At 44.9% G+C, this 23,380-nt stretch overlaps 1 protein-coding gene across 3 annotated transcripts in view; it reads right to left on the bottom strand.

Moving 5' to 3' along the window:
* The window catches only part of RHEB (Ras homolog, mTORC1 binding), a 41,354-nt gene extending 21,307 nt beyond the window's left edge, over positions 1–20,047 (bottom strand). The window contains exon 1 of one of the 3 annotated variants that reach the window (XM_040643781.1): positions 19,821–20,047. In XM_040643781.1, the coding sequence (XP_040499715.1) occupies positions 19,821–19,872 (52 nt within the window). In that variant the 5' untranslated portion in view covers positions 19,873–20,047. Of the gene's footprint in view, positions 1–11,519; positions 11,557–19,820 lie in introns of those variants that run through there. The other 2 variants (XM_040643783.1, XM_040643782.1) reach the window with 2 other exon arrangements.
* Between the last annotated feature and the right edge of the window lie 3,333 nt (positions 20,048–23,380).

Genomic DNA, 23,380 nt, shown 5'->3' with positions numbered 1-23,380 from the left:
GCACATATGACTCACTTTGTCATTATTCTGGTCCGGGATCAAACACCCCTTCTTCAGAGAAGCCTCTGCTAAGACCACCCCAACTACGGCGGCACCCACACCCTACCGGTCACTCTGTCACAGCCATCCTGCTTTGTTTCTTTTTAGTGCTTGACGTTTTTTGACTCATTAGCCCACCAAGACCAGTATGGTGGCCGAAGCGCTGCGGACACTCATTTCTGAACGAATGAAATTAAAACTCACGTGTCCTAAGGGCACTCTCATACATTCCAGATATTACACAAGATCTCAATTTTATATACATACGTGACAAGGAAACACAGTTCAACAGGAATTAAGAAACAGTTCTGTCGTATTTATTTTGGGAGCCAACCACAGGCCTGCCCGTGCTCGACAGGATGCGGGGGTCATCCAGGAGCACACACATTGCTAAGGGATTATGTTCAAAAGGAATCATGTTATCTAAGCTAGCTCATAAGGAGCATTTAGCTTAAAATACAGCAAAACTATTTTATGAAATGAAACAGCAAAGAAAAAAAAACTTCTATTAAGTCATTAGCACAACTGAAAAAGTTAAAGGAATAAGAAAATTCTTATTTACATTGAATGCTATGGCTTAAAGCAAAAGAAATTTAATTAGAAAGAAAAAAGAGAGAAGAAACTTCTTTTGGACTTCTGAAGAGTACTTCTACACACTCTGGTGGGCTTTTGAAACCCTTCTGTAGGCTACTGGGGATTTTCCGGCTTGTAAATGGAAAGAAGGAAGGAAGAAAGCAGAAGGTAATTTTTTCTTAAGATAAACGGGCAAGAGTTACAATGGATTAAAAGGATTTTTACACTTTTTCCAAAGTAGAACCAGATTAAAAATAGTGAAAGAAAGGGGTTAGTATGGTATACGTGATAAGCCCCCCAAGAGGAAGGCAGGATACATAGCTGTCGAGGGCCTTACTGCAGGAATGAAGGGATGGGGGACAGGAACCTCAGGCGTTACCACAGGAAACTGAAGAAAGTTACATTAAATAAGATTGCATGAGATTAGAGCAACAATGGAGTTTTAGATGAACAAGTGGACCACATTTTAAAAATATAATCATTGGTACATATCCAGAGTTCCTTGTTTGCACCATGAAGGGCAGAAATTATCTGACAGGCTCAACTAACATCTGACTTGAAAAACGCAAAGAATCATTCCGGCACAAGCAGACAGTGTAGTCCAACCCAAATCACAATACAAGTTGACAGCAAACTCTCATCTTCACGAGTAACTGGGACACCCGAATTTAAAACTCTAGTCTGTAGGGAGCAAACTGGCTTTCTCAATCAGCTTGGTCCTGGGAGAAGGGGACTATCCATTAGCAGAAGCAGGACTGCAGAAAAGCTTAAGCCTCCCCTGGGTCTCTCCTCCTCGGTTCTCTCCCCTAAGGGGAGATCATTAATTATTTAAATTAAGAAGGGACAGGAAGACTACATTTGCTAACATGACACAGCGGGTTTTTTGCTGTTTCCATTAAAAAGTAGAATTATTAAACAACTAGTGTTGAAATTTTCATATTAATCTTAGTAAACAAATCCCACTGCTCATCATGTTCTCCGTCCTGGCTCCAGCAATTTCTGGCTTTCAGGGACACGGCTGTCCTCTAAAGCAGCAGCTCGGCTCTTAGGTCAAGCTTCTGTGCAGTGTGCTTGCAGCTACAAGAGGCACTGCTTTGTACAAATGATGTTCTTTACTGGATTATCTCTAACATCGCCCCCTTGTTATAACGTCACACATTTACTCTGGCTTTTGCATTTATCAAATTCAGATTCTGAAACACTAGTTATTTCCTGAAGATGTTTCATGCTCTCTCTCAGTGGGCTCAAATTTGTACATCCTGAGGAGGACCTCAAATTCCTGATGGGCTCTCTGGAGAAATGATGAAACAACACAGGAGTGATTTGAAATAAACTGAAAGGCATCACCTACCCAGATGTGTGTTATCAACACAAAGAAGGGCACGGATCACTCCTTTTATGACAATAACATAGTACCAAAAAGGCGTGAAAACAATATATCCCAACATCCCACAACTACCTTCCAAATATTCTTCTGCCACACTAAAAAACAACTTCAAAAATATCCTACAGATTATTTTTGAATAAGTTTCTTCTAAACTTCTACCAGGTAAACACAGGATTTATGTATTTCTTTTTTTTTTTTTAAAGGTTTTATTTATTTGAGAGAGAGAGGGAGAGTGAGCATGAGAGCAAGCAGAGCAGGAGGGAGGAGAGAGAGGCAGAGGGAGAGGGAGAAGCAGGCTTCCCGCTGAGCAGGGAGCCTGATGCGGGGCTCGATCCCAGGACCCTGGGATGATGACCTGAGCCGAAGGCAGACGCTGCACCAACTGAGCCCCCCAGGCGCCCCGAGGATTTATGTATTTCTTGCCAAGGATAAGTTTGTTCACCCAGCATTTTCACTACAGAAGATACAGCTGCAGGGTTGTTGACTGATTACTGCAAAATAGGCACTGTATGTAAAACGTCTTAAGAGCTTCCAGATGAATTCTGAACTACTTTTCATGATTATTCACCTTAAAAAACCCACTACTTTTATATATTCCCTCCCCCTCCCTCCCCCACCAGCATTCTATGGAACAGCCGACAGGTTACTTGTTCATTGGTACATAATAGGAAGGAGTAGGTTTCAATCTACCAACTGGTCTGTCAAGTCATTTGGCACAAGGGTCCAGTGGGAACAATGTAATGTATCTGGGACACAATCCATTCTGAGGACTGCTTTCGTTTTCACCTCAAGTTCTTAACATCACCTTACAGGACCCTGCTGTCCGCATGTATAAGCTAACAGTCTAGCCTCAAAGCTTCACTGGCATTGCCACCAATAATTATCTCCATGCCACCTCGTGTGCGTACCGTGGAACACTGGCTGGTCACCCCTCCCAGACGACTCCACCTCCAACGCCTGCAACCCCCCTCATTACCAATCACAAGCAGGACGGCGTACTCTCCCAGCGCCCTCACTTTCTGACTCCTGTCCAGGACATCTCTGGAAGCAATGTTTTCAAATCAGGGGCTGTAACCCACCAGGTCATGATATTAATATACCGAGCTATGATCAGTACTGTTTTTAAAGAAAGAGAACACCAGAGTGGACGGCAAATAATAAAGTTCTGAAACTTTTCTTTCAGTCAAACATACACGACTGGGTCACAATGTAAAATAGGTTTCTCACCGCAGGCTGCAGTCACAAAGGTCAGAAAGACACTACTCTAAATGACCACATCCTGAACCTCCGATCTTCACCACGCTTCACTTCCTTGCCCATCACTTTAAGCCCCAAGATAAATCACCGTCCGCTACTATCTTGTCTACCCTCCAATTTCCTTTCTCTGGGCTCCTTGAAAAACCCTCTGATCTTAATCTAATCATTTGCCTTTTGGTGAGCCTGTCGAGCTCAGCTGCAGGGAAATTCTGCAATCATGTCGGTTAACAACTATTCTCAATCTATGCTCTTTCCGCCTTCCCCCTGGCTGTGCCAAGGCCTCAGGAATCCTCTCTGGAGCCCTCTCTCCTCCTGCAGGAGTAGTGTAAATGTGGTGCCAGCAGCATCCCAGGTAACCTATTACAAATGCAAAAAAAAAAAAAAAATTTTTTTTAAAGATTTTATTTATTTATTTGACAGAGAGAGGACAGCCAGAGAGAGAGGGAGCACAAGCAGGGGGAGTGGGAGAGGAAGAAGCAGGCTCCCAGTGGATCAGGGAACCTGACGTGGGGCTCAATCCCAGAACGCTGGGATCACGCCCTGAGCTAAAGGCAGACGCTTAACGACTGCGCCACCCAGGCGCCCCTACAAATGTAAATTCTTGAGCCCCAACCAAACCTCCTGGGAGGACTAACAAGCTCCAGCCCCGTTTGGCTGCGCACTAAAGCTGAAGCAGCATTGTCCGTGGGAAATAAATTCAAATTTAACTGATCATTCAAAGTCACTTTTCTCTTCCAACCTCCAGAACGTCCCTTCCAGCAGCTCAGATCGTAAGTACTTCAAGAATATTTAAGATGAGCCAGGGCACTTGTGAAGTGGTGCCTAACCTCAAAGGGCACCCGTGTGACCACCTCTTCTTTCCACAAATGCTATTCTGGCCTTTTGTGTTCTGAATCCCATTCCCTCCCAGTCTCCTCTAAATTCTCCTCCTGAAATAGCTATGAACACGTTCTCAGCTTCTACTGCTTTATGCCATCCCAAGTGGTTGATTAACGGTGCCTCTGAAACACCGAAATCCGTACCAGCCAAGGAGAAAGGCCTGGAACAGACCCTCCAGAGCACCTTCCGAGGGAGCAGGGCCCTGTCCACCCTTGATTTCAGACTTCTGACCCCACAGCTGTGAGATGATAAAGGTCTGTTCCCCCTCCATTTGTGGTGTCCTGTTGCAGCCACCCCTGAAAATGAATACCCTTCTTTTGTCTTTCAATTTTAAACAACTTTATTATGATAGAATTCATATACTATATACTTTAACCACTTAAAGAGCACAATTAAGTTTTTAGCATATTGACATGGCTGTGCCATCGTCACCACAACCAATTTCAGAACATTTTCATCACTCCAAAAAGGAACCCCATACTTGTCATCCGTCACTTCCATTCTGGTGGGTGCCCCCCCGCCCCCCAGAATCACTGAGCTACTTTCTGTGTCTGTTATTCAAAAGAACTCAAAAGGAACCCAATAAACTAGGCAAAGACTTGAACAGACACTTCACAAGAGATCTATGAATTACCAATAGGTAAATGAAAAGATGCTCAACCTCCCTAGTCACTGGGACAATTCAAATAAAACCACGACCTACACATTAGCATGGCTGAAGTTAGAAAGTTCGAGGCCCTGAGCATCAGTAAGGATGGAACTCTCATTTGTTGCTGGTGGGAGTGTAAAATGGTACAAATGTATCAGGAAACAGTTTGGTAGTTTCCAACAAAACTATACACTTAACATATATGTGGCCTGTGCAACCCCACTCCTAGCTATTTACCAAAGAAAACTGATCACATGTCCACAAAGACGTAAGAAATGCTTCTCACAGCTTTATTCTTAGTAGTTAAATACCGGAAACAAGCAACAGATGACAGGAGAAAGAGACCATGACACGGCCATATGATGGAATACTACTCAGCGGTAAAAAGGAACTACATACACATGTGACAACCGGATGAATCTCAAAAACATCACGCTTTTTGAAAGGAGCCAAAGAGTCTTCACTGTACGGTTCCATTTATATGAAACTGCAGAACAAGAAAAGCTAATCCATGGTGACAGGAAGCAGATCGATGCTTGCCTGGGAGTGGGGGTGGGGTATGAGGGAACGTTTTGGGATGACAGAAGTGTTTTGTATTTTGGAGTAACGGTTGCCCAGGTGAATAAATCTATCAAAACTCATGTAACTTTACACTTAAAATGCATACTTTGTTATATGTAAATTATACATCAATAAAAACTGATTAAAAAAAAGTAGAAAAAGGAGAAAGACATTTACTATTTCTCACTGAGCAGAACAGGATGGTGATTAGCTACATCACCGCAGGCAGTTTTCCTGAGTCTGTCTCCTTGTTTGTAAGCTGGAGGTAATAACAGCACCTACCTTACAGATGGCTGTGAGGTGTAAATGAAAATACGCGTGGAATAGCTGGTACGAAGTCCTCACTAAATGTCCCTATTAGTAGTAATATTATCAACCGATCTTAAGACTAAAAGAATCAGCTTGGGAGAATAATTTATTAGACGTAATTATTGAATGCATTTATCTGTAATCTAAGAAAATGACATATACTAACAACTACTTCAGCTAAAGCCTCAAAATAACATGACGGGGAGCCTGGCTGGCTCAGTTGGTGGAGCGTGTGACTCTTGATCTCGGGGGATTTTCGGTTCAAGCCTCACCCTGGGTGTAGACATTACTTAAAAAAAAAAAAAACACGATAAAGAAATCATTAAGTTTAAAAATACACCCCCCCCAGCAGTAAATTACCAACTGCTCAGTCAACCACCACTGCAGAACAGACCACCCCAAAACTTAGCGGCTAATACCAACAGCCACGGAATCCGTTCTCGAGTTTGACAACCCGGGCTGGGCTCAGCTGCGCCCTCTGCTGGTCTGGCAGTCACTCCCTGGTGGGGGGCTGGGGGGCCTGCCACCTTCCACATGTCCTCCTCGCCTAGTACGCCCACATGTTACTTGTAGCTCCAGAGAACACAGAAGGGGAGGACGCTGATTTCTTAAGGAGTAAAGCTGGTACTGGCCCATCGTCATCTCTGCAGCATTCTGCTGATTCTAGAGTGTCCGAGGGACAGGGCATGAACACCAGGAAGGTGTTTCTCTGGGAACCACCAATAGAAAGGACATCAGTAAAACAACCCAGTCTGCAAGCAGCAGAAAGACTGCAGAATCACCTGGGGTTATAAATGGACTGCAACCTGAACATATCATCATTATTAAAAGGGCTAGAATAACAATGAACTGTATGAAGGTTCAACAACCTGTTCCTTACGTGATACACGATGCCAATTAGAGGCTTACTAAAGCACCGCCCCCACTTCAGTAAAAAATGTGTGGTTCTCTGTCAATGGCAGGTGGTTGTTTTTTTTGAGGGGGTGGGGTGATATGCATATACATCAGGGTCACCAAGGAAGCCTTTTAAAAAGTACACTTACCTCACCATTCTAATTGAAAAAGGTGGTGCATAAAAGCTCGTGTGTCGTGTCTGCCGTGATTCTACTACACATGCCCGTCCCTACAGCATCTCCATCAGTCAGAGGAAGGCACATAGGTTCACTAGAACCTACAAGCCAGACACCGTTTTAAGAGTTTGTAAAACATTTTCATATGAATTATCTCATTTGTTCCTATGAATTAACCAGGGCTGACATCATCTCATTCTTTCTCATACCCCCTTCCCGATTTTTAAAAATAGATGCTAGGTGAGAAAAAAACCAAGGTGCACTTATTATTACGACAAATACAAGACAGAATGAACAAGCAAAACTGGTTCATAAAATTATTAGTCATTCAAATACTTCCCGGGTGCTTACTATCGCCAAGCATGATGCTATCAGACGTACACCACTGAGGAGAATACGAGAAAGAAGTTTATATTAAAACATAAAGATTTGAGCTACATAAATGAAGACTTTTATTAACCGTCAGGGTTACTAAACTGAAAGAAAAACAAAATTCTGCCAAGAAAGGCTATGGAACTATTTCCCTCAAGAGTTTTAAAACAGGAGATCCATTTCCGTGGGATGATTCAGAGATACGGCCGAGCTGGAAGGCAGGGACAGACCTGATAAACTGCAGGAAATTCAATGTTTGGCAACAATGAAGAATAAATTTTGCTACGTATGTGGCCAAAACTGGGGAGAAGGCTGGGGTTCAGGGAGGAAAAGAGCTAGAGAAAAGCAAACGAGATAAATTCTCAAATTATAACACAATCTTTAATATATAGAGAGCATGAAGTTCAAGACTCATCAAAACTAGTAATAAAAACACTAGGAAAATGAAATGAGACATTCATCAGCACGAGTGGTTATTTATAAAAATTATTTCCTCAAAAGGCCTTTAAGAATCTACAATGATCCATTTATGAGCACCAATTCATTCCTCCCTATTCCTGTGCTGTCCCACAGTGGGGAGCCAGTGGGCAGTGGACACTCGAAACATGGTTGGTCCTGAGACGTGTCATGCGTAGTATAAAACACACAGAAGATTTCAAAAGCTTACCATAAAAAAGTAACAAACATCAAAAATATTCAATATATATTGAAATAATATTCTGGACATAGTGGGCTAAATTAAATATATACTTAAATTATTTCAACTATTTCTTACTTGCTTAACGTGGTTACTGACAATTTTAAATTCCCTATGTGGCTTGCGTTATATTTCTGTTGGACAATGCTACTTTACACCATGGTTTAAGGGTACAGGAACAGCCTACGTGTATACACTTAGCTGCCTACCAAAAAGATTTCCACAGAAGTTTAAGAAATGGAAGCTATGTCCATTTTGTGTATAGTCCAATTTTTTTGTTTAATAGTCATGTGGAAACATGGTTGGATTAAGACAACATTTTATAAAAACACATTTCACACATTTTGGTAGCAGTTACTTAGAATGAAGAAGTCTAGGGGCACCTGGGTGGCTCAGTCAGTTAAGAGTCTGACTCTTGATTTCAGCTCAGGTCTTGATCTCAGGGTTGTGAGTTCAAGCCCTGCATTGGGCTCCACACTGGACATGGAGCCTACTTAAAAACAAAAACAAAACAACCCAGAAAAGTCTAGAGATGAAGCCCGGCTCCCAGTCTCCCCAAAGCAAGGAACGTCCTTGTAGATGGACATGAACCCTCAGCACCCTGCCTGGCGGGGTGAGCAGTGTGAGTGTGTGTGGCCAAGTGGGTCTCGCAACCTCCTGTTTCCAAGGCAGCAGGGAAACAATGCCACAGCAGGAAGGTGTGTTTGGGCACACCCTCAGGCGACAGGGGGACGCAGGAGCAGCATACCCTCAGAGTCCCAAACGCAGGGAAAGCCACCTAGCTCTAGGACCACGGGAACTGTGTGGGTCCCTGCTAGCGCCTCTGTAGCCAGAAAGCAAGGTGAGTGTGCCGATCTGGCAGGTACATAAATGACTGTGGTCCACCGCCAAATCCTGGTCTACCCTTCCTCCCTTTAGCCAACGGCACCCTTACCCACTCAGGGCCCCCCCGCGAGCCGAACCGCCTGAAGGGTATCCTTAACATCTCCCACACCACAGTCTTGGCAAGTCCCTCCTCGTCACTTCTCAACTCTGCCTCCTCATCCTGCCCGTCCTACACCAGTCCCTGACACCTTGGCTGGTGAACGTCAGTACGTGGCTGGTCCTGGCACTTCCGTTCCCTGACTGCCCATCCACCTCAGGGGGCAGCGGGAGGGATCTTCCTGAGGATACAGAACAGGAGAATCAGCAACTACAGACCAGGGGCCAAACGTGGGCCACAGTCTGGTTTTGTACAGCCTGGGAACTACAAGTGGCATTTACATTTTCAACTGGTTGAAAAAAAAAAAAATCAATGATATTTCATGGTATGAAAATTAGATGAAATTCAAATGTCAGTGTCTGTCAATAAGGTTTTACCCGCACACAGCTACACTCACGGATGTGCTGTCTACAGCGGCTTGCTTGCTGCAAAAGGCAGGAGCGCAGTGACTCTTGAAACAACACGGGTTTCAACTACACCCAGGTCCACTTACATGCAGATTTTTCCTGATAAAACACACGATAGTACTATACATGTATTTTCTCTTAAGATTTTCTCAGTAACATTTTCTTTCCTCTAGCCTACTTTACTGCAACAATACAGTATATAATACATATATTTACAATATATTTACAGAAAAAGTTTGTCAGTCCTGGCGTAGACGATCATCTTATCTGTTGCTTAAAACTCGTCACTGACTTTCCTCTGTTTCTAGGGAAAAGTCTAAAACTTTCACAAGGCCTACAAGGCTGTTCTTGATAGACAGTCGGCACACAGATAAATCCCTCCCTGCCCACTCACATCGTACTCTTCTCAGCCTCATTCACCATTCCTCGGTCAGCCACACTGTGCCAGGCTCCCACTCATCCTTTGGGAGCTTTGCATATGCCGCTCCTTTTGACTGGAAGGCTCTGCCCTTCTTCCCCTACCCCACTCACCCCCACCCTCTGCCTGACTAACTCCAGCTTTAACAACAGTTCTTTAGGGATCGTTCTCTACCCCCACCCATGGTTACAGGAGCTCTCCCCTCCACGATTTCTCTCATTTATCCCAACTGTATTTAAATAATCATCTGTGTAGTGGCCCAATGAGAGTGCTGGCTCCAGACTATGGCTTAAATTCAGATCCTGGCTCAGCTACTTAATGTCTGACCTTGGGCAAACCATTTAACGTTTTTATTGCTCAGTTTCCTCATCTGCAAAAGAGGCATCATCATCATCATCATCATCATCCCCCCTACCTCACAGAGTTTAAGGGCACCCATACCGCTAATGCTTTAAAAACCACCATATTAGTAGTAGCAGTACTGTCTCCTGTGACTCCCTCACCAGATGAAGCTCCCTGGGCAGGGATCAGGACCGCCTTTGCCTCTGTGACTAAGCACACACTGTCTGGCATACAGTAGTGACTGATTTGAACATTTAATGAACGCCTATCTAAATAACATATGACACCTAATCCACACAGTGTCCTCTACAAGCCGTCATTTTAGCAGTTCAATCTTCTGGGGGACTGAAGTCCTTTGGAGAGCTGACAGAAGCCAACTCTTTCCCCAGAAAATAGGCCCATGATTTCAGGGAAAGCTCATGACCTCCAAGAACCACTCCTCTAAGTTGGCAATGCTCCTCAACACGTGACACCCAGCACTGGAGACACTGCTCTACGTGTGGTTCAGAGTGAGTGCCGGTTAACTAAAATGCCCAGAAAATTAACCCAGGTCCTCAACCTGTACGCACTCAGGAGACCTCTTCTGAAACATAAGCCTAAGACTGTACGTTTCTTTCTTTTTTAAAAAGATTTATTTATTTGAGAGAGAGAGTATGTGCACATGAGCGGGGGAGTGGGGAGAGAGAGAGAGAGAATGCTGAAGCAGACTCCGCACTGAGTGCAGAGCCAGACATGGGGGCTCAATCCCAGGACCCCGGGATTATGACCTGAGCTGAACCCAAGAGTTGGCAGCACAACCGACGGCACCATTCAGGCGCTCCAAGACTTTACATTTCTGGCTGTCCTTTCCTCCAGGAGCCATCTCAGTAACGTTCCAGCCCAAACTTCGTTCTCAGAGCTCTCATGTCTCCGGTCAGGCATTCCAGCCCCCTGGCATACTCCAGGCCACACAAGCCTGGTCAGAGATTCGCCTACCACATATAGTTCTTGTCTAGCATGTGGATCGGAGATTCCAGTGTTTTCCCACTTCCCCTCCAGCCACAGAGTGTCACATTTTACCTTGGTGCGTCCAGTTTGCCAAGGTCACCTTGAGCCCTCCTCCCCCCTTGATGTTAGCCACTGTGGTTGGATTTTACCACTTACACTTTTTACTCAAGTACCTATAACAAGTCATGGACAATAATAAAAAGAACCAGGGTGCTTGGGTGGCTCAGTGGGTTAAGCGTCTGCCTTCGGCTCAGGTCATGATCCTAGTGTCCTGGGATTGAGCCCCATGTCCAGGCTCCCTGTTCAGTGGGGAGCCTGCTTCTCCCTCCTCCGTTTTTGCTCTTGCACATGCGCTCTCTCCCTCTCAAATAAATAAAATCTTAAAAAAAAGAAAAAAGAGTAAGAAAAACCTATATTTTAAAATATTCTCTTTAAAATAAAATCTAAATGTGATTTATTTTTCAAAACCAGCAAAATGTCAGCTGGATGCATTTATATCTGATACAAGTCTTAGAAAAGCATTTCGTTTCATCAAACTACATTAACTGTAGGAGCCGATGTTTTCATCTCCACATGCACAAATTATTTACCGTGATGCTGTAGTTGTAACATTCAACTTTTGATCTTGCAAGAAGCAGGATCACATATCTTGTTAAAACACCAATTTCTGTTTCAAGAGTCCCTGAGAAGTCTTTCTGCAAGCAAGTAAGCACAACAAAGAGAAATGAGGGAGGGGGAACAGGGAGGGAAGGGGGACACCAACCAACCGAGAACATGAGGGAGTTCATTTTATTAGGGTCCTCAAACTGCCCTCCTTTCCCTTGCCCACAGAGCGCCAGACTTTTGCTTCTAGCGCCTCTGTTCTAAATTAATCTCAATGTAGACTTCAGATTCCAATGTCCTATACGGAACTCTTTTTTCTAATCAGAGGCCCAATATACCTTTAAGAATATTAAAAAGACTAAAGCAGCATTCCAGGACCTCTGTTTTGATATATTAAATGATATTTCTAAATCAAGCAAGCAATTCATGATAAAGCAGTTTGCACTGTGACAGGTACATGGTTAAGACAGACTGTGAGGACTGTATCACTTAAGGCTTACTTTGGTACTTCATGATAAACAGTTCCGGAACTAAGAATAAAGGTTCTCTCAAGGGTGATCACTCAAGACCTGATAATGGTTTAACTTACAGAATCATGTCCAAGTTCAGTTCTGACTTATTCAAATAACTAACTACGATCCACTCATGGACAATATTAAAGTTAACTCCTTATTTTAGACCTTCAAGTAAGAAGAGTGTTGTATATTTCTGACTTCATAATCACAGGTAGAGATGGCTGTTTCTGATTTTGTGATAATGTTGCTGTTGGTACTTAAGTACCCCCCTGCACCCCAATTCTCATGCTTATATTGGAAAACCGTGTTATTAGCATACAAATCCTGATATGCTGCCATCCGTGGCAATTTTTACTAATCTCTGGGAGCCTCACCATCACCAGATCAAAAAATGACACTCACCCCAAACTGCACCACAATCAGAGGCCACGCCAACTGGCTTTAGGTACCTTAAGTCTCCCCATACTCTTAGTAACCCACTGCTCACTACTCAGAAGGAACGGTCTCTTGAAGTTCCTGCAAGGCCCTGCCTCATCCGCAGCCCCTGACCACCTCCACCTTCATTTCCTCCTCCCACCACGTTCTCTGCTAGTCACCCTGCCTCCTTCAGTTCCCAAGCATGCAAGCTCCTTCCTGCCTCACCATCCCTCTCTCCTACGAGGCAACAGGGCCTCTTCTGGAAGGCTCCTCCAAGACCGTGGTGACCAGGCCCCTTGAGTAGCATCCAGGATGCAGCCACTCTTGATTCAATTCTGCACAAGAGCAAGTAGCAGTCTAGCAAGGTTCTGCACACCACGACTCAATGAGTCTCAGAGTGTAGCCAGAGACACTCTGGGGGGCCCTTGAGACCTTTTCAGGGGGCTCATGAGGTCAAAACTATTTCTACCACAATACCAAGCTATTATTTGCCTTTCCCACTATGTTCATATTTGCACTAATGGTGCAAAAGCAATGCTGGCTTGGTACCCTTTAGCACGGATCAAGACAGTGATTACACACTGTAGTGGAAAGCCGTGTAGTCTTCATGACCATGACCCGCAGTAAAAAAACAAAAAAACAAAAAAACACACCAAACTATTTTTACTTCCTTGAGGAAGAAGTAAAAATGATTAATTTTATCTTGACCCTTAAGCATGCCTTTTTAATATCGTGTGACCAAATGAGATGTATACACAAAGCGCTCCCACATCCTGAAGTGTGATGGCTGTCTTGAAGAAAAAAGCACGTGCGCCACTGTTTGTGAAGTGATCTGAAAATAGCCACTTTTATCACAGAACTGCATTTTTACTTGCAAGAATGACCAACAAACGATCATTATTTCAAATAGTTTGTATTCGGCAGGCATCTTCTTGAAATGAAAGAAATGAGACTGTCACTTCAAGTAAAGCTGGTAGCACTTTGCCAATGAGCCAATTCAAACCCTTAGGAGGAAATCAGAATTTTGGAGAACTTGCATCACTCACAGTAAGCTTAATTAAAGCTTCCCAATATTTACATTTTTTTTCCTAAAGAGACTGATGGTGATATTAAAAAACGTGATTAAGAAGTTTGTATGCTGGGGTGGCCTGGGTGGCTCAGTCGGTTAAGCATCCAACTCTTGGTTTTGGCTCAGGTCATGATCTCGGGGTCCTGGGATGGAGCTCCTGGTCGGGTCAGGCTCTGCTCTGTGGGGAGTCTGCTTGAGAGCCTCTCTCTCCCGCTGCCCCTTCCCTGGCTCACAGGAGTACTCTCTTTCTCTCAAATAAATCTTAAAAAAAAAAAGTCTGTATGTTGAAATGTATCAAAATGTGGAAGGATTTGCATAACAGTGAACCATTCTTTTTGAAATAACCAAGATATGACGTTACAAGATCAGTCACGGGTAGAAGACACATCCAAAGTGCAAAATAAAGCAATGGAATTCAGTGTAACGGAGTAGAAAAAATTCTTCCACATGATTTCAGGTTGCATATTACAACTAACCACCTATGGAGCTGAAACTACCACCAACACCTACGGAGTTCTGGCAAGTATCAAAGAACATAAACAATTACCTGAAAAAGGTATTAAAATACTCCTGGGTGCCTGGGTAACTCGGTTGGTTAAGCATCTGACTTTCCTCGGATGGTGATCTCGGGGTCCTGGGATCAAGCCCCACATCCCCGCTCAGTGGGGAGTCTGCTTCTCCCTCTCCCTTTGCCCCTCCCCCCACTCATGCGTGTAAGCTCTCTAATAAATAAATAAAACCTTGAGAAAAAAAATACTCCTCTCTTTCCCAACAAGGTATCTTTGCAAGGCTGGATTTCCTTCACATGCTGCGTTAAAATAACACATTGCAATGGAATGAATTTAGAAACAGATATGAGAATTCAGCTGGTTTCAAAATCAGACATTTAAAGATAATTGCAAAACTATAAAACATCCTGTCAAAATCTTAGTGGGCTTTTTTTTTTTTTTTTCAGGAACTGACAAGCTGGACCTAAGATTCATATGGAAACACAAGGGATTCATAATAGGCAAAACAATCTTGAAAAAGTATAGAGTATAAAGACTGACACTTCCCTATTTTGAAGTTTACTATAAAACTACAACAATCAAGATAGTGTGATAACTGGCATTAAAGACAGACATAAAGGTCAAAGGAACAGAATCCAGGAACAAACTCTAACATTTATTATGGTCACCTGGTTTTTGACAAGGATGTCAAGATAATCCAGTAAGAATGGTCTTTAATAAAAGGTGCCAGGACAACTTGATATCCACATGCAAAAGAATAAAGTTGTACCCCCATCTCCTACCATATACAAAATTAACTGAGTAGATCATAGATCAAATATGTCAAAGTTAAAATGATAAAACACTTAAAAGAAAACATAGTAGTAAATCTCCATGGCTTTGGATTAGGCAACGGTTACTTAGACATGACACCAAAAGCACAGGTCACCAAAGAAAAAATAAAACTGGACTTTGTCAAAATTGAGAACTTTTGCTTCAAAGGACATCATCAAGAAAGTGGAAAGACAACCCCACAGAATGGAAGACATCATGTACAAATCTCATGTGATACCACTTCACACCCATAAGCACGGCTAAAATAAAAGAGACAACCACAAGTGTTGGCGAGGACGTAAAGAAATTGAAACCAACATTCAATTGGTGGGAATGTAAAATGGCACAGCTGCTGTGGAAAACACAGCAGTTCCTCTAAATGTTACACACACGGCACCTGGGTGGCTCAGGGAGTTAAGGGTCTGTCTTTGGCTCGGGTCACGATCTTGGAGTCCTGGGATCGGGCTCCACGTTGGGCTCCCTGCTCAGCTGGGAGTCTCCTCATCCTTCCCCCTCTGCCCCTCCCCCTGCTTGCATGCGAGTGTGCATGCACACACACTCACTCTCTCTCTCTAATGAATAAAATCTTAAAAAAAAAAAAAATAGGGGCGCGTGGGTGGCTCAGTCGTTAGGGGTCTGCCTTCGGCTCAGGTCACGATCCCAGGGTTCTGGGATAGATCCCTGTGTAGGGCTCCCTGCTCCGTGAGCCTGCTTCTCCCTCTCCCTCTGCCTGCTGCTCTCCCTGCTGTGCTCTGTCAAATATATAAATAAAATCTTTAAAACAATGCAGTTAATTATATTAAAAAAAAAAGTTATACATAATGACCCAGCAATTCCACTCCTAGGAATACACCCAAGGGAAATGGAAACATATGTCTACACAAAAATTTGTATAGGAATGGTCATAACAGCATTATTCATAATAGCCAAAATGTAGAAACCACCACATGTCCATCAATTGACAAATGTATAAATAAAATGTGGCATATTCAAATAACAGAGAATCACTTGGCAACAAAAGGGAATTACTGGTATACGCTATACAACATGGATGAACCTTGAAAATATTCATGTTAAATAAAAGAGGCTCATCACAAAAGACCACGTGTGTATGCTTCCATTTACAGGAAATGTCCAGAATAGGTAAATTCACAGAAAGAGAAAGCAGGTGGATGCCAGGGGCAGGGGTGAGTGGGGGAGTGTGTTAACAGGTACAGAGTTTCTTTTTGGGGTGATGAAGGTTATTATGGATAGATATAACCCACTTGGACATCAAAGTAACATTTGGCACTGAAGTATCAATCACAAATCCAAGTCTGACTATCGTCTTGTACAGAACAAATGAACACCCCCCCCAAAGTTAATTTCAATCTTCAACACAAGGTGGCCACTACAGGACTACCCTACCCACAGGTGCACAACCAAAATGTTACTGAGTGCCTGAACACACAACTTCACAGGCTAATGTTCCACCTTCAGCATTTTCAATGGAATGTGTCAGGAAAGGATACAGTAATTTAAAAAGACAGTAAATCAGAATACAACTGGATTGTATTTTATTGGGAACAAATTTAATGACATTTTTCCCTATGAAGTATCCAACTAAAAGGTGCATCTTTTTTACTACCTAAAACACTTTGACAAGGTAATAATTTGAGTTACTTTTGAATTGTCTTTTACCAAACCACAGAGTTATTTCATTTTCTCTTTTATGATCTTTCACATTCCTGTGATCCTCTCCCATTTTTTTTTTTTTAAGATTTTATTTATTTAACAGAGAGAGCCAGCAAGCGAGAGAGGGAACACAAGCAGGGGGAGTGGGAGAGGAAGAAGCAGGCTCCTAGCAGAGAAGCCTGATGTGGGGCTGGATCCCAGAACGCGGGGATCACGCCCTGAGCTGAAGGCAGACGCTTAACAACTGTGCCACCCAGGTGCCCCAATCCTCTCCCTTTTGTTAATCTCAGAGACTTTTATAGGACAAAATTTTTTTTGATTATAGCCTGAGGATAAACTAGATTATCAAAGCCCTCTGCAGAAGATTCCAGCGAAGGATGTACCAGATTTTATTCAAGGATCGTTACCCGACACAACATTTTTAACTTGTTTAGTTACCTCCTATCAGAGGACTACTTGTTGTATTAGAAACAATGGATGTAAGGGAGCTCAAACATTTGCCACCAGTGAAACAATTAATACAAAGAACTCCCAGAGAGCCAGACTGCGTTATAGGTGACGTGTCCTTAAAAGCTTAACATTGTAAATAACAGGAAAAGTACTTCAGGAAAAAGGGTTGTACGATTTACCTGAGAATTATACATTCCTCAGTGGCAGTTTTATCGGTGTTTAAAAAAAAAAATCCAAAATTTGAAAGCCAAGTAAAACAATCATAGCATTTAGTAGTTTTATCTAAAGGCAAACTTTTAAAATAAAATTTGTGACATGACAAAGTCACAATGACAAGTACCCTACTAGTCAAGCTGAGATAAGATATTTAATCAAGAGAAAATTCTAAGAAAGGTGTGGTTTCTAGCTGAGGCTTTTTCAAAAAGATTTTACTTTTAAGTAATCTCTACACCCAACAAGGGCCTGAAACTCACAACCCTGAGACCCAACAGTCACACACTCCACGGGGTCAGCCAGATGCCCCTTTTTCTACCACTCTTTACCGTCAGTCAATACGACACACAGCTCAGCATCACAAAAGAACAACCTAGAAACACATATACTCAACTTCCCTCGTATAGCACCACATGCAAGTAAACATGTCCGTAAACTCTTCTTAAGTCCAAATACAGAGTAATTCTCTGAAGAGTGGCTAGTACACAGCATCAGGGGAATACTTCCTTTTTTGATGCTGGCAAAACAAAAGGCCCACAAACCACAAAGTATCTTGGTTCCTAACAAAGGTAAACAACGTTAAAATCAAAGGCAAAGGTTGGGAGTAATTTAAACTCTCCAAAATACCTTTTACTTTAATCATCACTACACTTGAAGTAGGATATAGTAATATGACATATGGAAGGCACAGCGAACAGGAACCAGAACTTAGTTTGTACCTCACTGGAGGCTGAGCACAGTATTCCAAAAGCAGTTTAAAATAGATGTTTGTGAACAGAAGGCGAAGGGGTGACCTGTCACATCTGGGTCTTCAGGGGGATGAGGATTAGATGGAAAACAAAATAGAATGGATCTCAATCGGACATAAGGAACTTCTTCAGCAAAACCGCAATAAAACACTAGACTTGCTTATTACTGAAGACTAGAATCACCATCTGGAGAATTTCAAGGAGTAAGTCAGTACCTTTAGGACATTCTCTCAAGTTAAAACAGGTAGCCCAGGTAGAGGTCACCTGCAAATTATTCAGAGACTGCTATCCTCAACTAGTGAGCACTGTGCATCTATGTATCTGGTTAGAACTCCCTCCGGAGCCAGGATATGTCCTCTTCCCACTCTTCAAAATGCCAAGGAAATAAAGAGAAGAGAGAAGCAAGGGCTGGGTGATTCAGGCTGCCAATAAAGGTTCGGTTCCACACGGGCATTTGGGGAGTGGACTGCTAGTGATTTTTAAAAGCCTCCATGTGATGCGTGGTTACTTCAGAGCGGCAGCTGCTAAGGCCCTCACCCATTCTTCCCCCACAAACAGACCTATGATTTGGCACTGCATCATACAAGAGTTATCCCTCTGACTCTTGGCACCCCCTATCTCTACACAAGCATCTCTCAGCCTTTGATTTCCCCCCATTCTTATGATTCCTCCACCCCCCCCCCGGCACTTTGACGAGAGAGATGATAAAAGGATGAGTAAGCATGCTGTAGCTGATCTTGGTCAAAGAGCACAGACCCTGGCACCGGCGGTGGAAAATGGGGGTGAGGAAGCAGAAGAGAAAGCGGACTCGGGGAGTTCATCAGTGGGTAGGAGGCAGTTACAAGCTTTCCTATGGCAGTTATTGTTGCCTCCTTCTGCAATCACCATAGACTCCAAACCTTCGCTTTTACCTCCCTCCCCCAAGATCAAGCGCACATTTTCCTTAGACAGTTACTTCTTAAAAACAACACGAAAAGATAAACGTAATTTCTCCAGCCTTCCGGTTGTCAAAGACAATAAAGCCTCGCCCTGAAGCATGGTTAAGTTCAACGGTTCTGTTTTCTCACTCGTCTTCCGGCACCCCGTCCACCCCCGACCCCACCACAGACCACCCCCGTTCAGCAAAAAGGCGACTGCCACGAACAGTTTCAAATATATGTCAACCTTTGGGGGCTGGGGGGGAAACCCCGGCAAACTTCTGAATTACTTCAACAGCCCGGTTACAAGTACCTGACCTTATTTTTTCCCGAAGAAAAATAGGACACAGAGAGATCAGAAATCTCATTTTCTCTGCCTTTTTACTTCGGTCGCTGGCCACATCGAGGGGGCTTTCGAAGAGGGCTCTTTCGGGTTTCTTCGGTAGGAAACTTGCCCTCCGTAGCCAAACGTCCTTTAGGTCCCTGGTTTTCTTTAAAACGCTGAACTTCGCCACGGATAGAAAAAACCCAAGGTGCTGTTTCCTTTGTTAAAATCCCCCGGACTTTATTTAATTTGGGGCGGAAAGGCCGCTGGCAAGATCGCGACAGCCAGCCGCAAAAAGGTGGAGAGAAGACAGGTGCGACTGCTCCCTGCGGCGGTTCCGGCCGGGAGCAGACCCCTCCGCCCGCTCGGCGGCCCCGGGCCACGCCGGACCTCCCCGTCCGCCCGCGGCCTCCCCAGGCACGTCCTCCCGAGCCCAGGCCGCCCCCCGCCGCCGCCCCACGGGGCCCCGGCCTCGCCGCCTCCGCTCAAAATGGAGGTGGCGGCGGCGGGCGGCTGGTTACGAAACGCGCGGCCGCCACATGGCCGCGCCGACCCCAAACTTGGCCGGGCCGCCGCGTCCCGGCGCCCAGGCGAGGCTGGGCCCGGGCGCGGAGGCCGCGCGGCGCCCGCCACTCACCCACAGACCGGTAGCCCAGGATCGCGATCTTCCGGGACTTGGACTGCGGCATCTTGGCTGCCTCCTCAGCCCCGGGCCAACCACATCAACCGCGGCTGCGGCGGCTCCTGTGCTGCGATCGGCGGCGGCCGCGCCGGGGCACAGCGGCATCCAGGGGCGGGGTAGGCGGGCGCGGGCAGGCGCGGCAGCCTGGGCTCCTTGCTCGCGCGCCCAACCGCCCGGAACCGCCGCGCGGCCCCGCCCCCAAACACGCCCACGTGACCGCCGCCGCCGGCCCCGCCGCGACTCGCGTCAGCACCGCCCTCCCCGCCGCGGCGGCCACCCCCGCCCTCGAAAAGCACGGGGGTGCGTCGGGCGACGTTTAACTTTAAGGGGAAATAGAGAGGACGCCAAGATGCCCCCGGAAAAGTCACGACTAAAACTCGCTGCGTCATGACCCTCCCACCCTCTTCCGCCGCTGTTTAATTACGCCAGTTCTTCCCGGGCGCTGATTGGATAGCTCCCGCCCGCCCGCGCGATGACGCGACGGAAACTCCATCTCCGATTGGGGGCGGCTAGGAGGCGGAGCCGAGGGCGGGGCTGCTCGCCCAGAGCTAAAAATAAATTCCGGCTGCGACCCCGCGGTTGCGCGCCGAGTGAAGTTTGAAGGATTCCAACATCTCAGGCGTTGGGGGCGGGCGGGAGGGGCGGAGAGAAGCTAGCTCCCTAGTGATTGGTTAGAGCAGGGCGGGGGGCGGGGCAAACTGTGGGGAGTGTGGTGATTGGCGGAACGTTAAGCGATTGGCGGACTCGCGCCCACAGAGCCCTTAAAAGGCGCGAGGCACGTAGCTCTTGCAGGCTGGTTTGTGGGTTGGCTGCTGGTGTTTGTGTGGGTTTTTTGTTTGTTTGTTTGTTTTTAATTCTTTAACGCCTTCATTCCTTTAGAGTTCCTAAGTCTGGGATTGAGGTTGAAGGTGGTTACTAGGCGTCATCCTTGGATGTAGGATGCTGGGAAGAATGGAATATGCGTTAATTCCAAATGTTACGCATTTCTCTACATATGTGTGTGTCTCCCCAGTTCTGGTCTCAGCCCTGCCACCGGCGAACCCGGCACACCTCCCAGGAAATACCTACCTGTCAACACCTGCGTGGCTAATTCAGTAGGCAAAGTCAAACACCAGCCATCGCTGGCCGAGGACGCTCCAGAACCATCCTTGCAGGGGGGATTCAAGTCTGCTGGACTTGCCCTCCTGTGCGGGCTGACCCCTCCAGAAAGGGGACGCCGCTGTTCTTCCCACAAAAAGTACACGGGGCAACCCCTTTTTCCAGTGCTGGTGGTGAAGAGCACCAATGTTGGAGTAGGGGAAGGGATGCCGGCGCTGGAGGCCTCGGTCACGGAAAATGAAGGTGGAAGTCAGGACTGAGAAATGAGGATGTGCTTGGGACCTTTCCAGCCCGGGAGGCTTCCATCACGCTTGATCTTCTTGCCCTTGGTGGTTGCTAAAGAGGCAGATACTCTCGCTACTCCTACGAATGTCCCCTATTGTCCTCAGGCTGTTTGACTGTGTTGGGACAACCCACCTGCTGGTCACAGCCCTTTGCCTTTCCCAGGAAGCACAGAGGAGTGGCAGGATTGGATTCCTGGGTATGAAGATTTAGTGGTGTGACTGTCCCATAAATACGCCTGTTGAGTTAGAACACTGGCATTAGGGCAGAATCCTTCCACCATCCTGCTGACCTGCTTCTAAGAGAGGGAAAGTGTGTGTTCAGATCCTGGGGTCTCTACAGACTAAAGTCCCAGACAACCAGCTGGAACTGAGAAGTATCTGTGAAATTCTGTGTTTTGTCTTAATGGTTTTTGCATTCTACTCTATATTTAAAATATTTTAAAACTTCAGGTCTTAAAATGTGTGTCTCCAGGAAAATGTATCATTTTTATCCAGTGAACTTGGATGCCCCTTACCACAGTACTTTGAACTGATGCTACTAGACTCCCTGGTTGGTTGTGAAATCAGATTTGCGGTGTTACCTTTTCTTAAATAGAAGAACAGAATAGAAAATAGATTGCTCGAATTGGTAAGTATTGTTTTGTATTATTTCATGATACTTTTGTTGTGTGTGTATATGTATTTGTAAATGCGTTATATATGTTTTGGGTACTGAGTTTCATTGTAAAATGTATTTCTTACTGTGAGTTGCCTCAGAGTTTGAAGGTGTTGACCTAGCCTGGGAATATTAGGAGTCCAGACTGAGAAGCTCTGTTGTAAAGGACAAAGTCCTTTAAAAAAGGTTCCAGTTGTTTTAGAGTCGTTAAGGTCAGATACAGGAATTTTGAAGATTCCATTATTCCAGAATGGGGAGAATTTGTTTGGTTTAAGAAATGACTCCCTAAAATTATTTGGGATTGATGGCGTGAATTCATGTAGAAGTGACAGACTGCAGCCAGACCTTATAGAAACATGGTGGAGAAAGGTGTTTAATTCTGAATTCAAAGTAGTTCTACTGATTGAGATCACTTGTTACCTGTTTAAGCAGCTGGAACTTCTTTTTTTTTTTTTTTTTAAGATTTTTATTTATTTGACAGAGATAGAGACAGCCAGCGAGAGAGGGAACACAAGCAGGGGGAGTGGGAGAGGAAGAAGCAGGCTCCCAGCGGAGGAGCCTGATGTGGGGCTCGATCCCATAATACCAGGATCACGCCCTGAGCCGAAGGCAGACGCTCAACCACTGTGCCACCCAGGCGCCCCAAGCAGCTGGAACTTCTGCCACCAATCACTATCTCCTCTGCAGGTTCTGCTTATTCAGGACTGCTCTGTCTTGTGGTCTCTGCATGCCGCCTTTCCTCTGTGTGTCCTTCTACTATATTCCATGTCCCTGGGATATAAGAATTCTATCTCTTCCATTTAAATTCCAGAGAGAGGACATGATTGGTTCAGCTAATCACCACTATCCCTTGAGTGAGGAGCTCGTGCTAAACCTGTAGATTTGCCAGGAAAGCCTCCACTGGCCTAAGCTTCCAGCATTGCTGGGTATGGCAATTAATGGCAGTTATTTGAAGTGTGAATTCGTCGTTACTGTGGGAAAATTATAATGCTCTGTGAGCATTTCCAAGTTCAATGACATCTTATTTCTAGCTTCAACATTTTTAAAAAAATTCCCTGTGGTAATATACAAAACTTATTTTTATCTACCATTAGGTTAGACAAGGGGTAAAACCGCGTGCTTGCTTTTGCTGAAAGGATGTTTGTGAAATGAGTTTACCTTTTTACATGTGAAAGGGTGACCCTAAGTGCCAAGTGGACATGAAGGCGTTTTGTTGTTGTTGTTTTGCTTTTAAATATTTGATGAGGACTGGAAAAGCACTAATCTTAATCATGGCATAAGCCAAATCAGACTGATCTGTTATGTCTCATCTAGGGTATCATTCAAATCCAACAGTGCAGATTTGGGGAAACACGCCAAGGCCATTGCATTGTGTGGTCTTGTGGATGAGAGAGTGGTTTTCTCAGCAGGATCTTGATAGGCCTGTCCTCAGCATCCTAGCAGGAGGCCGTCCTAGGGAAAGCAAGTGCCTGACCTGC

This window comes from Ursus maritimus, unplaced genomic scaffold, assembly GCF_017311325.1.
Source record: "Ursus maritimus isolate PB19 unplaced genomic scaffold, ASM1731132v1 scaffold_3, whole genome shotgun sequence".
Classification (NCBI taxonomy): domain Eukaryota; kingdom Metazoa; phylum Chordata; class Mammalia; order Carnivora; family Ursidae; genus Ursus; species Ursus maritimus.
The sequence above is the reverse complement of the archived record's forward strand: the minus strand, read 5'-3'. Positions and strand labels throughout refer to the sequence as shown.